This window comes from Aristolochia californica, unplaced genomic scaffold, assembly GCF_029961685.1.
Source record: "Aristolochia californica isolate CCGP_79_NKW_82.1479 unplaced genomic scaffold, dmAriCali1.0.hap1 SCAF_2, whole genome shotgun sequence".
Taxonomy (NCBI): Eukaryota; Viridiplantae; Streptophyta; class Magnoliopsida; order Piperales; family Aristolochiaceae; genus Aristolochia; species Aristolochia californica.
The window spans coordinates 43,392,190-43,406,257 of NW_027181881.1; the positions used below are offsets into that span (position 1 = coordinate 43,392,190).

A 14,068-nucleotide genomic window follows, 5' to 3' on the forward strand; every position below is an offset into this window, starting at 1 on the left:
TGCGTGGAATAAGTACTCTTAATTTTGTGAAAGGATAGGCATCTTCTTCGATTCCTCGTCTTCTTCTTCTTATTATTATTCTCGCCAGTATAGAAACGGATTGGTGCGGTGCCAAACCACTTCTGCAAATAGAAAGTATGGAAACGTGGTAACGAATTGGCGCGTTAGAGTATCTCCTACTTGTAACGAGAGAAAGAGAAAGATCCAGAGAGAATATCCAACTATCATCAATCGTCCTTTCTGAAAACTCGTCGTTTATTGAATTGTAAAGGTTATTATTTTATTATTTTATATGATTACTATTTTGGTCATTTATATCCATCTCTTTCAATTATTTTTGGAATTATTTCGACTTTTTTTACTTATCTCATTAGCTATCCCAATAAGAGATAAACATGTATTAAATAGAAAATAATAATAATAATAATAATAATAATTTTTTATATTTTATTTAATAAATAGAAAATAATAATAATAATAATAATTTTTTTATATTTTTTATTTAATAAATAGAAAATATCAATAAAAACTAATACCCCTTTTTAAAAGAGTTATTCGTCACAATTGACAAAAAGTGATGATTATCCACAACTCCAACGACTCCTTCCTTTTTGGAATCAGTGTATATCCTCCCTTTTGTAGAAAAATGAAAAAATAGTATAATATTAATGCTACCGAAGCACTGTTGCACTGCACTAACTGCGAAAGGTTAAAAAGTAACAAATATTCCTTCCCTGGGGAAGGTCCCTTGAATCTTACGTTTCCGTGTAGGCCACGTGTTTGTCAATTATATAGTTTTCTTTTGTCACTGATGCTTTTCGCTCCATCCACCTTTTATCCGGACGTGCTTGCTCCACGTCCCGTCAAGGTAGAATAGAACCAAAAGTATACGCCAATTTAGGCGAGAAAGGGGAATATGTGTTTACGATTACGAGAGGGGGGAGAGGAGTTCTCAATTACAATCGTCGAAGAGGCTTGACTTTCAAGTCTGAATTCATCTTCATCTCTCGTGCCTTCTCTCTCTTTCTTCTTTTGTTCTATCGACTAGTTGTATCAGACTTGAGAGATGACAATTCATGCCAGCCTAACTAACTAAAAAAAGGGGTGCGGATTGATTCAATGCAGGTCTACTCCTGGTATCTCTTTCTACGGCATCGCACGTGGATTCATTCGTTCGTTCAACTCAAAAACTCAATCGTCCATATGACACCTCATCGATTGGATGTGTTCCAACGTTTACTCTTGTTACATGAACCGGACTGTTTACTAAGAAGAATAGGAAAACAGGGAAAGAAGATTTTGTAGAATTTACCAGTGCAGAGCTGCAGCGTTGATGTTGGTTTGGTGGAGAACTTCGTAAAGCACGCTGGTGAAGCCCGATTTGTGGTTCTGTTAATAGTAAAAATTGCGTCCACGTGTAAGCAAGCTCAAGGTCAATAAGTCAAGATCGAATCTGGCGGCGCCATTTTCTTATTTCTGTGGATTGCCAAGTCAAGTTGGAAGTCTTTTCCTTGCTTTATTACGGATACGGGGTACCTGCTGCGTGGGCCCTCTCTCGGGAATTACCACAGACAGGGTGGCGTCTGCCAACCCGCAACTTACCTAACACCAAAGCGAAATCCATGAATCGTTCTGATTTCTGACTCTACAGTCAGCGTTTCTTTTACATTTTGCGCTCTTCTTCCTTCAAAGTTTTGAAGTTGAATTTACTCACTCGCTCACTGGCCTTTCAATTCCATACCTTGCTTCGTCTGACTGAGCTGATTCGTGACTTGGGCTGGATATGGTCGTCAGTCTACCAGCTTGAATCTGTCCGAGTTCTGATTTCTTAATGGGCCAATTTGGTCACCCTCTTCTAATTTTGGGCTAAGATATGGTCTAGTTCGTTAGGCAGCGCTACAGGGTTAGAGGATAAGAGCTATATTATTACATTACGTTGCTTACATCAGTTACACCGCCCATCGTGTATTATTTTGTTATCGGCTCCGAGAACGACATCGCGACCTTTGACTAACATAGAAATAATTCGTTCACTTTGGTACAAGCTGACGTCCGTCTTAACCATAAAAAGGAGCAAAAAGCTTCTTCCTGATGTCAGAAACCAATCCTTTCAACTCAACTTGCCCTTCCACAAAAGTAAAACTATTATCTTAAGCCTGAATATGAATAAGCCAAAATTGATTTAAGGAGGTGAACAGCCATGGCTTATTATACCTTATCAAAGGTTGGAAAAGTAGTTCACCGCCTGAATCAATGGTCTCGGCTAGCTTCAATTAGAACAAAATTAATTAGAGTGAACTTTTTCACTCTACAGAAAACGCTGATTGACCTTGCAAATTAACATCGACGTGTTCGCTCATTTATTGCCTAATTGTGTTTTGCCTGGTTTCAGCTTGTATTTGTTTAACATGCTGCAGTGGAGTCCGACCCTGAGTGTGGCACATTCGAAATGCACACATCTGAACGCTCACGGAGCACGCAGAGAGGCCAAATTTCATTCTCGAGCCAAAGTAAAACTCACCATGCAGTAACGATTCAGTAAAGAAGCTCAATATCTTCAAAGATGACACGTCCCCGTTGGGAGGAGTGCAGACCCGGAGCACTCAAGTTGCTATCCTTTGAGCCTTGATTTGCTATCTCCTTCCGAGTTCCTATCCTTGTCAAAGATTAATTGGGAAGAAGATCAATCATATAACCTCAATTACTACAACCGGAAGTTGCTAGTGATAGAACTTATCTATAATTCTTGCTTTGGTTTATATGTAGCCAGTCATATTCTGGTCTACAATAGACTACTGGCTGTTTCATATGAGAGCCTCTCGATGACAATTGGGGGGTATATTGTTCATGCATTTGAACCCGTAAGTGCGGTACTCGGAGCCGAGTTTCTCAATGACAATTGGGGGGTATATTGTTCATGCATTTGAACCCGTAAGTGCGGTACTCGGAGCCGAGTTTCTCGATGACAATTGGGGGGTATATTGTTCATGCATTTGAACCCGTAAGTGCGGTACTCGGAGCCGAGTTTAAATGGATGAATCAGTTCATTCACTTAAACCTGCTTGAGTAAAGTGGGTGAATGGATTTTTAGGGAGGGTTAGTCAACTTGAAGGGTAAGATGAAGATCAGCAGCATTATGCCGTTCATCAGTTTACGTCGTTAGTGGAGCACCAGACTTCATGTCATCTGGATGCTGGAGATTACACGGAACATCATCTCCACGTTATAAAAAATGGAATTTAGTTTTCGACTTTTTTTGCCAATCATCCGGATGAAGGAAACGCGGGGGTTCAAACCCTCGACGTTTATTTTTTATTTTTTTCCCTCTCTCCCTGCACCCCCTCTCTCGCTCACTTCTCATTTTCATTTTTTTCTCCCTCTCTTCCGCACCCCCTCTCGTCTCCCTGTGTCCCCGACGTCTCTACTCTCTCTCTTCTCTCGGACTCTCCTCTCCGGCCTCCATCTCTGCTCCCTCTCTTCTTCGACCTTCGTCTCTTGATCTTCTCTTGGACTCGCCCTCTCTCCCGCATCCCCTCTCTCCCGCATCCCCTCTCTCATCTTCGTGCCTCCCTCTCTTCTCTCGGACTCACTCTCCATTTTTCTCTCTCGCTTCTCCCTCTCTTATCCCTCTCGACCTCCCTTTCTTCTCTCTCTTCTCCCTCTCTTCTCCCTTTTAGCCTCCCACTCCCTTCTCAGCTTCTCTCTCTGGCTATTCTCTTTTTCCCCAAAATACCTTCCGATTTCATTCAATTTTTCCCATTTCTCCCATTTTGATTTCCCCCAATTCCCCCATTCCAATTTTGTTAAATTTTATTACTATATTAAACTTCATATTTAAGTCTATGGTAAATAAAATATAATTAAAGTATGCATTTGATTAATTAATTATTTTTAATTTTGTCAAAATATATTATTAATATAATATTTTTTTATTTATTAATCATATATTGTATTGGTGATTTAATAGTGGTAATTAAAATATTTTAAACTCAAGCACTTGGTTTAATTAACTCATTTTTATAATTAATAAAATCAATGGTTTTAATTTAATGGAAAATATTTGTAATTAATAATATGTAAAAATATATAATATGTTAAAGTTAGTATTTGATAGATTTTTCCTGTTTAATCATGACTTTTTTATGTGAAAGAACATCATATATTCTCAATAAATTAATAACTAAATGTATTATATTTGTTTATGTTATTTTTAACGTTGTTTATTTTTTATGATTAATCATGTGCACAATTAATTGACTTATGTAATTACTGTATTAATGTACAATAAACAGTAATCTTTAACTAATATAATATATAATTAAATTAATTAGTAAATTAATATATATTAGTTATATATTAAATTAGTTATTCGTGTAGTAATAATGTTAATTTTACTTAATTTAATGTTTACGTATTATATTTTAATTAAGTATACTTTACAAGTTACTAATTCTCTTATTTTCGGCGTTTTCCTCATTTGGGGGCACTAACACTGGAAATTGTTTTCCTGTGGACATGAACTTGTCTACATTAACACCCATTTCAAAGATAAAGTTCATGTAGATGCATGAAATGAAGATCATGATCAAGATCAAATTTTATGTTTGTTGACTGACCCCCCCTTACTGAAATCTTGGTTTATTTATTTGAACTCGTCGCTCAACACTCTCTTGCCTCTCTACCCTCAGCGTCCCGTGCTCTCTCGAGCTTCCCTCTCCCGTGCTCGCCTACCATACTCCCACTCAGCCCTCTCTCTCTCGAGCTTCGTGTTCTCTCTCAGCTCTCTCTCTCTCTCGTCTCTGTCTCGAGCTTCCCACTCGCCTCTCGTGCTCTCTTGTCTTTCTGCCCTTTGTGTCCCTACTCTCTCTCCCCTCTCTCACGAGCTTCCCTCTCAACCCTCTCTCCCATCTCTGCGTCTTAACCTTCCCTCTCCCTAAGGGTGGCAACGAGCCGAGTCGAGCCCTAACCTGCTTATGTTCGAGTCGAGCTTAATTTAAATATTTTAAGCCGAGCTTTGAGCCGAGCCTAAAATTGTTATCGAGCTCGAGCCCAACGAGTTCGAGTCGAGCTCGAGCCTCAACATACATTTAAAACTTTTCAAAAAATATATATCGAATAAAATGTATATAAAATTATGCATACATTTTACATAAAATTGGGCATAACTTATATATATAATATGTGTATAAGATTGGGCATAACCTCTACTTAAAATTGAGCATAATCTATATATATAATACTTGTATAAAATTTGACATAACCTCTTCTTAAAATTGGGCATAATCAATATACATAATACCTGCATAAACACTCCATAAACACTCCATAAAATTGTTTATACATTCCATAAACACTTCATGAAATTGTTTATACACTCCATACACTGCATAACATTATAAATAAACTCCATACAATAATCAAACACAACAAAATTAAATAAAATATCACTATCAATTTACAATCACCCAAATAAAAACTATAAATCCTTTAAATAAAATCCAATTATTATTACAGACTTATTAGAAAATTACAAGAAATATTTTAAATTTTTCTTAGGAAAGTTAAATGGACCTCTTATTGCCGTTTCTAAGGAAATAAATAAAAATGAATAATTAATCTAATATATTTTTATACTTATCAATAAATTTTTAATTGAATAAAATATCAAACACAAAATTGCAATGAAAATTGCTTCATGCTAAAAGTATTACAACATCAACTGTTAAATACTTATCCAAAAATTTTCTATACAGTTTTCTACACCATCTTGGTACGAAAAATCTTACTTAGAAAATTATATGATTTTTAATAAAAAATTTCAATTAGAAAAATGTTTAAAAAACCATGAGACACTAATAGTTTATAGAAAATTATTTCTATAAAATTTATTTTAAATTTTTTCTAGAGGAAAAAGTTTTATTTTATTTTTTTATTTTATGATCACGTGCTAAATCGCACGTGCGAGATCATCTTCTCGCGAGGAAGGGGGGGATTATTTCTCCCCTATTCTGGTTTTCTACCGAGACGACGCGGAGGGAAGGTGGTTATGGCGCCGGGGAGGACCTATCGTCGGGGATGACGGCCACAATGGAGTCGGCGGCGGTGACGGCGAGGAGAAGAAGAAATGGAACGGACGGCCACAGAGGCGGTCGACGAGCAGCTGCGACAGCGGTATAGACGCCGGCGAACAGCTACGACGGCGGTAGAGGCGGCGACAACAACCGATGGGAGGGGTCGGCGGTGACGAAGGGGGGGGAAATTTTTTTCCCCCCTCGCTCTCGCTCCTGCTCCCGCTCCCGCTCCCCCGCTCGCTCGCGATCCCGTAATCGATTCATACCGATCTGACTCATTTCGAGCCGGTTCGCGAGCCAACGAACCGAACCTAGCTTTGGTCGAGCTCGACTCGTTAAGGTAAACGAACCGATTTCGGTGCTCGAGCTCGATAAATGACGAATCGAACCAAGCCAAATCGAGCCGGCTCGCGAACCGGCTCGGTTCGAAGCCACCCCTACCTCTCGCCTCTTGTGCGCTCTCTATGTTCAATGCTCTCTTTTGATTTCTCCTCTATGCTTCGATGCTCTCAAACTTTTTTTGATTTTAGGGTTAAGGTTTAGGGTGTAATTTCTAAATTTTTAGTTAATTAAACTAATAATAATAATAATAATTTTTCTAGTTAATTAAACAACTATTTTTATTTTTTATATAAGAATTTTTTTATTTTTATAGCTAATTAAACTAAAAAAATTATTTTTACGTAATTATATTATTAATTTATACTATAATAAAATATATATCATGTTATTAATAAAATAATTTATTTATTTATTTATTACATCCATTAATGTTATTATTATATTAAATTAGTGATTTAAGAGTGATAATAAAAATATTGTTAAAGTAACCATTTGATCAAGTATTTTTTTAATTATTATATTTTTATAATTAATGAAACTAATAATTTTTAATTTGACACAATTATATATTTTTAATTTATAATATATTAAAATCTATCTTATGTTATTAATAAAACAATATATTATATCCATTACTATTATTACAATATTAAATTATTGATTTAAGTGATAACTAAAATATTGTTAAAGTAAGCATTTGATCAAGTACTTAGGACATTAAAAAACTATACATTTTTGTATAAGTTATCTATTTTTTATAATTAAATAGTGTACTAGTTAATTTTAACACTTAATTATCATATTAATTTAGACTAAATTGTAATCTTTCTTATTTTATTTATAAAATATCTTATTCAATTATTTATTATATTAAAATATTATAATATTACATTAAATTACATATTATAAAAGTAATCTTGTTTGTTTAGGTATATGATCTATTTAGGTATATTATAAAAATTAACTTATTCTTTTGTTTACACTATATTTTTTTTCTTTGGGCACTAACACAAGAAACTGCTTCCATGTACACTTTACATTTAACACTCTAACATGAAAAAATGATTCATTCTCCATTTAACTTACACTAATTCATTCACTTTCACTTGCACTAGCACTAATAACTCCCCCTTTGAAATACACAAAGGGGGGGTTAGTACCCCAAATGGATTCTTGTAGATCAAGTTCATGTCCAACATGAAGATCATGTGAGTCATGTACATGAAGATCATCTTCGCATTTGGTGTTAGTGTTGACGACTTTATGTGCACTGGAAAACAGTTTCCAGTGTTAGTGGCCCAACATGAGAAAAACATAAAAAACAAAAGAATCTCTAAACCTTTACAATACACTTAATTACAACATAATCTTTAAACCCCAAATTAGGTAAAACAACCATTATTACTACACGAATAAATTATTTAATGTATAATTAAATATATTAATATATTTATTAATTGAATTAGATATATTATTATGCATTAATACGGTAATTATATGAGCCAATGAAATACGTACATGATTAATTACAAATAATAAATAAATAACGTGAAGTTATTAATAACGTTATAAATAAAAAAATGAAAGTAATACGTGGAGTTATTAATAACATATGATATACTTTAACCTAAAAATGAATAATTTAAGAGAAAAAATTGATCTAATCATAAATTTAACACACTATATATTTGTACATAATATATTTTATGTATTATTAATTAATAATATATTATAACAAAATTTAAAACCATTGGTTTAATTAACTATAGCAATTGGATAATTATGCCAAGATAATTTATCAAATATTTATTTTTAAAATATTTAAATTATGACTATTAAATAACTATTTTTAATATAGTAATTATAAAATAAATGTATTAAATAAATAAAAATAATTATTTTATTAATAAATTTTATAAATTAATGATGATAGTTTTAAACTATCGTCTTCGTGAGGGTCGTTGTCTTCGTCAGGGGCGAGCCAGCGGGCAACGGCGATGGGCCAGTGGGCAACGGCGACGGCGGCGGGCAACGCTGATAGAGGCGGCGCTCTGACGGTACGCAGAGAGGGAGAAGAGAGGGAGGCCGAGAAGTCCAAATGTCAAAATCGACGAAAAACGAAATTGAAATAGGGGAAATCGCAAGAAATTGGAAGGTCTTTTGGGGGAAAAAATGATAGCGTGAGGGAGAAGGGAGTGAGATGCCGAAATGGAGAAGAGAGGTAGAAGAGACAGAGAGATAAGAGAGAGGGAGAAGCGAGCGGGAGGTTCAGAGGGAGAGTGAGTCTGAGAAGGAGAAGGACGCCGGAAGAACGTTTGCAGTAGAGAGGGAGACCGGAGAGGGACAGCGGTGACAAGAGAGGGAGCAGAGAGTTCGGGCTTCAGGGAGACGAAAGCGGGGTTGCGGGAATGAGAGTAAGGTGCGGGAAAGGTCTGAGCCAGAGAGAGCCCGTGCGAGAGTCATGTGGATGATTCTCAAAATCGGGTGAAAAGTACTTTCCGCCGTTTACTCTTGAGACATGAACTCTTGAGTCATGTATGTTCATGTATATGACATGAATTTAGGCGTTCCTTAACGACATCAGGACATGAACTATATAATGTGCACAAAGATCATGTCCTGAATCATGTGTATTAACCCCCCCAAAACGTGGAAAGTAGTTCAACTCATGCCTCGCCCGGTGGATACATCCCATCCACTGTCTGACAAAGGTGAAAACAAGGAAAAGCAAGCATGACCTGAAAACGGAACACTTGGAAGCCATTCTCGGTGGATTAGAGTCAATTTTCAACAACTTTCGCCTTTGAAAGGACATGTTTCGTTTTCCGCGCTTCTCCTCCTTTGAAGTAAAGACGTGGAAGAGAGCAAGAAATTCAGCCTAAGTAGATTTCTTAAGATCCACAGAACTTTTTATCGGTTGTGTAAGACCCATCTTATGAGTCCAACAATGAAATGTCGGACCTACCAAGTGTAGGGCTTACATCTCTAAGATGCGCCTCAGTTCTCACCAAAAAAATAGAGCACCATTGTACACCTTTTATTGCGGTCCAAGACAACAACAACCTTGTGTCCACCCAAAAGAGGCCCACTTATTTGATTCCGGGTCAATTTCATGATGTGGACCAATTAATTGACATAGATGTCACCAAATAAGTGGGTGTAATTTGGGTATGCTGATTGGCTGTTGGACAATCTTATGTGGGCCTACAAATCTGGCGAGGGCTTTACCTAATAAGTGTTCTAGTGAAGTCATAACCAATCTTTAATAAGTGCAATTTTACATACACGTGATGGAAGTGATTTAATTGGACAAAGAACTGGTGGGTCCGCTTAGTGTGGTCTTACGTATTCTACATAATGTGGGTCTTATTCATGTAAGGTGTACCTACCGATGAACTACAGTCATGGTCAGTCTCTCAACACGGTTATATGCGAATAAATCTTGTCAGAAAAGCACCTCTGTAGAAAAGGAGGGAAGTAGGAATCATGCGACACCCTTTTGCAATCAACTCTCAGGACTTTGTATGAAGTGGGAGTGGTCAAATGAAAAGCAAATTACCTTTGTAGAGAGGGAAGTCAAAAGCGCATTATTCCTTACTGCTTGTGCCACTTTAGAAGCCTAGCCACTCTCAACAGTGATACTCTTAACCATGATTTGTTGTTACAAGCAATCTGCTACACATCTACGGAGTCTATTGGCAAGTATTATCAAATTAAGAGAGTAGATTAGATCAATCATTTGATGGTGTTTCGGATTTTTAGAGTTATCTATATGAGATGTTTCATATAACTAATTTAATATCTGAAATGTATAAAATTGGAAGAGTCTGACAGTGGTTCAGAAAATGGTGATTTATGAGGAGAGAAGGGTGGAAGGAAGGACAGGGAGGCGTCCATTCGGATGACAGGGGGATGGGGCTGAGAATAACAGACCCGAAGTGATGGCTGATAGAGGAGGCCCCACTTTTGAGCGTTAAACGCTCGAGCATCAAGGCTGGAATCCTCGTGTGGTCAACATCTCTATTCTCATGGTTTTCATAACCTGGGGAACGGGGAGTGAAAGAAAGTACGTGTACAGCGAAGGCCTGAGAGAAGAGGTAAAAGAGTGACTTGGGGAAGTCTAAACTTCAGATGACTCTCGACTCTGAGTCCATGCATGTGACCTGCAAAACAAGGGGCTTCCAGGAGTGGAGCCACCGCCGAGGTCAGCTTTGACAACCGCTCTGGCAATTGCCCAATAGTCGGTATTTGGAGAGACAAGACCCACATCTCATTTTCAGTCTCCCTGGAGTCCAATTTTTCACGGTTACATCCAGTCTGGCATGCAAGTGATGGACAGATGCTGTTTACTGATGTTGATAACTTCCCTTACAAACTAGGCACTAGTAAACCGGTGTAGGACCCCAGGAGAAAGATAAAAATAAATTTCATATAATAATGCTGATTTGCCATATCTCTTACCACGCCTTCCTGTCCTGTTTCCTACTGAAAGGCGTCAATCATGGCCAATATATCCTTCTGTTCTCAGCCTTGAAAACTGAAAAGACACTGTCGATGCTCTTGATCATGACCTTAAGATTTAGATTCTGTGGAAAGCCAATGACTCTGACCGTCTCTAGGTCTCTTTCAAAGGTCAATCTATCTGAATTGCAGGAGTTGGGTCCAGTCCAACTTACAGATTTACCTGATCAGACATTACTTAAAAAAATTCTTTTTAGTTTTGAAGGAGCACCCCAATAATAGGAGGGCGTGCCATTGAGCTGGCCATTTCGCTTGAACAAACGACTTCATTATTTTCATTCTCTCCGTGGCACGTGGAAGATTCATCCTCAATGAGTCATTTTCGTGTCCTTATCGTTAGTCCGGCAATGGCCACCCTGTTCTCTCCTTTGGAATTATCTCGGTGGCATATTTACCTCTTCTCTCTCTCTCTCTCTCTCTCCATATAATTCACTATCAACTTTCTTCTTCGTATTAAACATTTACATGCTTTAAGCAGAACAATAAAAAAGGAGTAAAATTATGGCTGAAATCAGTACAAGTATAAAGGCAGAGGGGGTATGTCTCCTCCAGGGAGTGACCAATGGGCGACGGGCACGTCTCCCTTCACTGTCTAATGGCAGAGACGAGAATGACACCGTAAAAACAAGTCTTGCGAAGCGTGTCGACGTCAGCCGATACCCTCTTCTCGAATCGCTTGAAAAGCTCCTCGGTAAGCATTGGCTCAAGGTGGGCCTCCACTATGGGCTTCAGAGTTGCCCTCACCATGTTCGTTTTTGCTCGTCCGTATGAATCTGGATCCCTGATCCATTCCTCCTGCTTCTCCTTGGAGTGCTCCAACAGTCTTCGGTACTCCACCGTTTTAATCTCAAATCCAACGCACTCATCAAACGCCTTCTTCACCTCATCTACGCTTCTCATATAGGCTGGAATGTTGAATGCGTCCATCTTCTCTTCCACTATCAATCCCTGCCAAACATGAAACACCCCCCGCCTCGCAGTTACAAGAGATATTCCTTCGATATTAATGTGCCTAACCATGAACATTAATGCATTTCAGCAGCTACCATGCAAGACAAGCTCCACCGAGTGATCATTAGTAGATCAAGATGGGCATATATCCCTCTAAATAGCTAACGAAAAGCAGATGATTATTCTTTTTGTCCACGGACCGATACTACGACCACAAGCTACTTAAAGGAGAAGAAATGTTCCCGCTGCCCGCTCATTGCATTAGGTTAAAAAAACCAAGTCATCGTGTCTCATGCGGAACGGGATATCACGGACAAAGAAGAGAGAAACGGCCCCTACCACAAGCTCCTTCCCAGAGTAATCACAAACGGCAACCAAAGAGATTGTGCAGTTAATGAGAGATGAGGAGGAGACAATTGAAGAAAAAAAAGCTTTGCTGTTTATCACGCCGGTTTTAAGGATGAGGAAACGTTGGGAGTTACATTTTGTTACTAATTATACACACCTCATTTATTAAGTCTTGCCATGCCTGATCCATGTAGCTGGTGAAGGGGTGTTTGGCTCTCGAGTCAGGGTCCCCCAACTGGTTTTCCGGCTTTTCTGAACCAGGCCTACCCGCCATCAGTATAAACAGCACTCCACCCTCCACTATCTCTTCTCTTCGGCACTGCAGGAAAGCCTTCAGGTCCTCTTCCGACTGTCTAGCGTAAGCTTCCACAACCTCTTTCTTTGCACCATCTATCCATGCTCGCCCTTTGTTCCATGCCGGTGATCTCTTATCCAACACCTCCTCTGGTATCTGCCAATTCGTCAAACCCAACAAAATCAGATTCCATACATGGAAAAGGGAGGCCGAAGAAAAACCAAAAATATGTACAGCACCAAGTGCTTTTACCTATAACATTGGCGTTTTCTTAATTGCAAACTGGATTTCCAGTTCAGCAAGTATCTACCAAACAAACTAATTAGCAGACCCCTTGAAGGGAGGGATCATGTTTCTTACAGATTTTGCAGTCTACCCATCTAACCTTGTTTTTGCTCATGTCTGGTAGGTGCTTCCTACTGTTTATCTTGATCAAGTTAAGGAAATAATGGAAAACATCGAGAAAAAGACCTTCTATCCGTCAGGCGCAGGGAGGGAAGAATGGCTAGAACCATTTAAACAGATTGGCATCCTGTTGCTATCTAATCTAGTCAAGTGGCAATAAAATGAGAAAATGACATGACCGGGACTAATACTATCTCGTTGCCCTTTCACCAAGGGGGGAAATTGTAGAATAGAGAAAAAAAAGGTGCACTCATATAAAAGCATTTAAAGAGGAGCAAGCACCTTGGACAACCAGTGCAAGGCACTTAAGCTGAGTGCCATGTGCAGCTTCCTCTTTGGGAAGAGACGGTGATAGAAAGAACCCGGAACACCTGCGGCGAAGTAGCGCTGTTTCTTGTCTCCATAAGCCGGCGGCAAGGACCGAAAAAGTGAATTGAAATCGTTGGAAGGGAGATCTGAGAAGAAGGCTTCGAATTCTGGTTCCCTATTGCATTCCACTCTGTAGCGATGGCTGAGGTTTTCTACCACCAACTCAATGGTGGCAAGCGTGTTGTAACCAGTGGCACAACCCAGGTCGGCTATCCTCAACGATGGGTCACCTGGAAAGAGCTTCATGGATTGAATGACCTCCAGAATGAGGGGCTTTGACAAGGTGATGGCCGACGCAGGGGCTTCAGAGTTCTTGGCATAGCTGCCATCGCCGTCCCCACCTTGCATACAAAGTATTCGACGGAGGTCTAGTGCTGTACACGTACTGCGCTCAGTCTTCATCATGCTTCGCAACTTGAGCCCTTCCTCTTCAGCAAAGGATATCGGCAGGGGGGCGTTATCTTTGGAGAATCCACGCGACTTGGCTTGCTAGTCGATCGGTTTGAGAGAGGAAGCGGGAGAGAGGTAATTGTCTGTTGCCTCTTCCTTAGGTTTCTTCTCGTAGTGCAGCCTCACTCCTACAGATTAAGGCAATATATTAGAGACTATCGAGGAACGTTTTGGGTCCACTCTACCCAAAAATTAAAGGGGAAGGCCAGAGGAAGTCAAAGTAGAAGCAAGAGAATCGAGAGTAGCATTTATTTCGGATCTCTTGCCCAGAAATGCTTTGTGACCATTGAATCTGGGTCAAATCAGCTTGTTACAA

General features: G+C 38.7%; 1 protein-coding gene across 1 annotated transcript; it reads right to left on the bottom strand.

Moving 5' to 3' along the window:
- Positions 1 to 11,408: 11,408 nt before the first annotated feature.
- On the bottom strand, positions 11,409 to 13,846 carry LOC137957188 (gibberellic acid methyltransferase 2-like). Its single transcript, XM_068804924.1, has 3 exons — positions 13,216 to 13,846; positions 12,391 to 12,684; positions 11,409 to 11,882 (listed from the first exon to the last, which is right to left on the bottom strand). The coding sequence occupies exons 1-3, from the start codon at positions 13,705 to 13,707 to the stop codon at positions 11,520 to 11,522; spliced, it is 1,149 nt and encodes a 382-aa protein (XP_068661025.1). The 5' UTR covers positions 13,708 to 13,846; the 3' UTR covers positions 11,409 to 11,519.
- Positions 13,847 to 14,068: the final 222 nt, after the last annotated feature.

Bases quoted from the DNA above. Each gene is read 5' to 3' on its own strand.
- LOC137957188 (XM_068804924.1), bottom strand. From the start codon at position 13,707: ATGATGAAGACTGAGCGCAGTACGTGTACAGCACTAGACCTCCGTCGA. The intron at 12,685-13,215 runs GTGCTTGCTCCT...ACGAATTGGCAG, and splicing joins CCTTGCACTGGTTGTCCAAG to ATACCAGAGGAGGTGTTGGA. The intron at 11,883-12,390 runs GTGTGTATAATT...CATGTTTGGCAG, and splicing joins GGCAAGACTTAATAAATGAG to GGATTGATAGTGGAAGAGAA.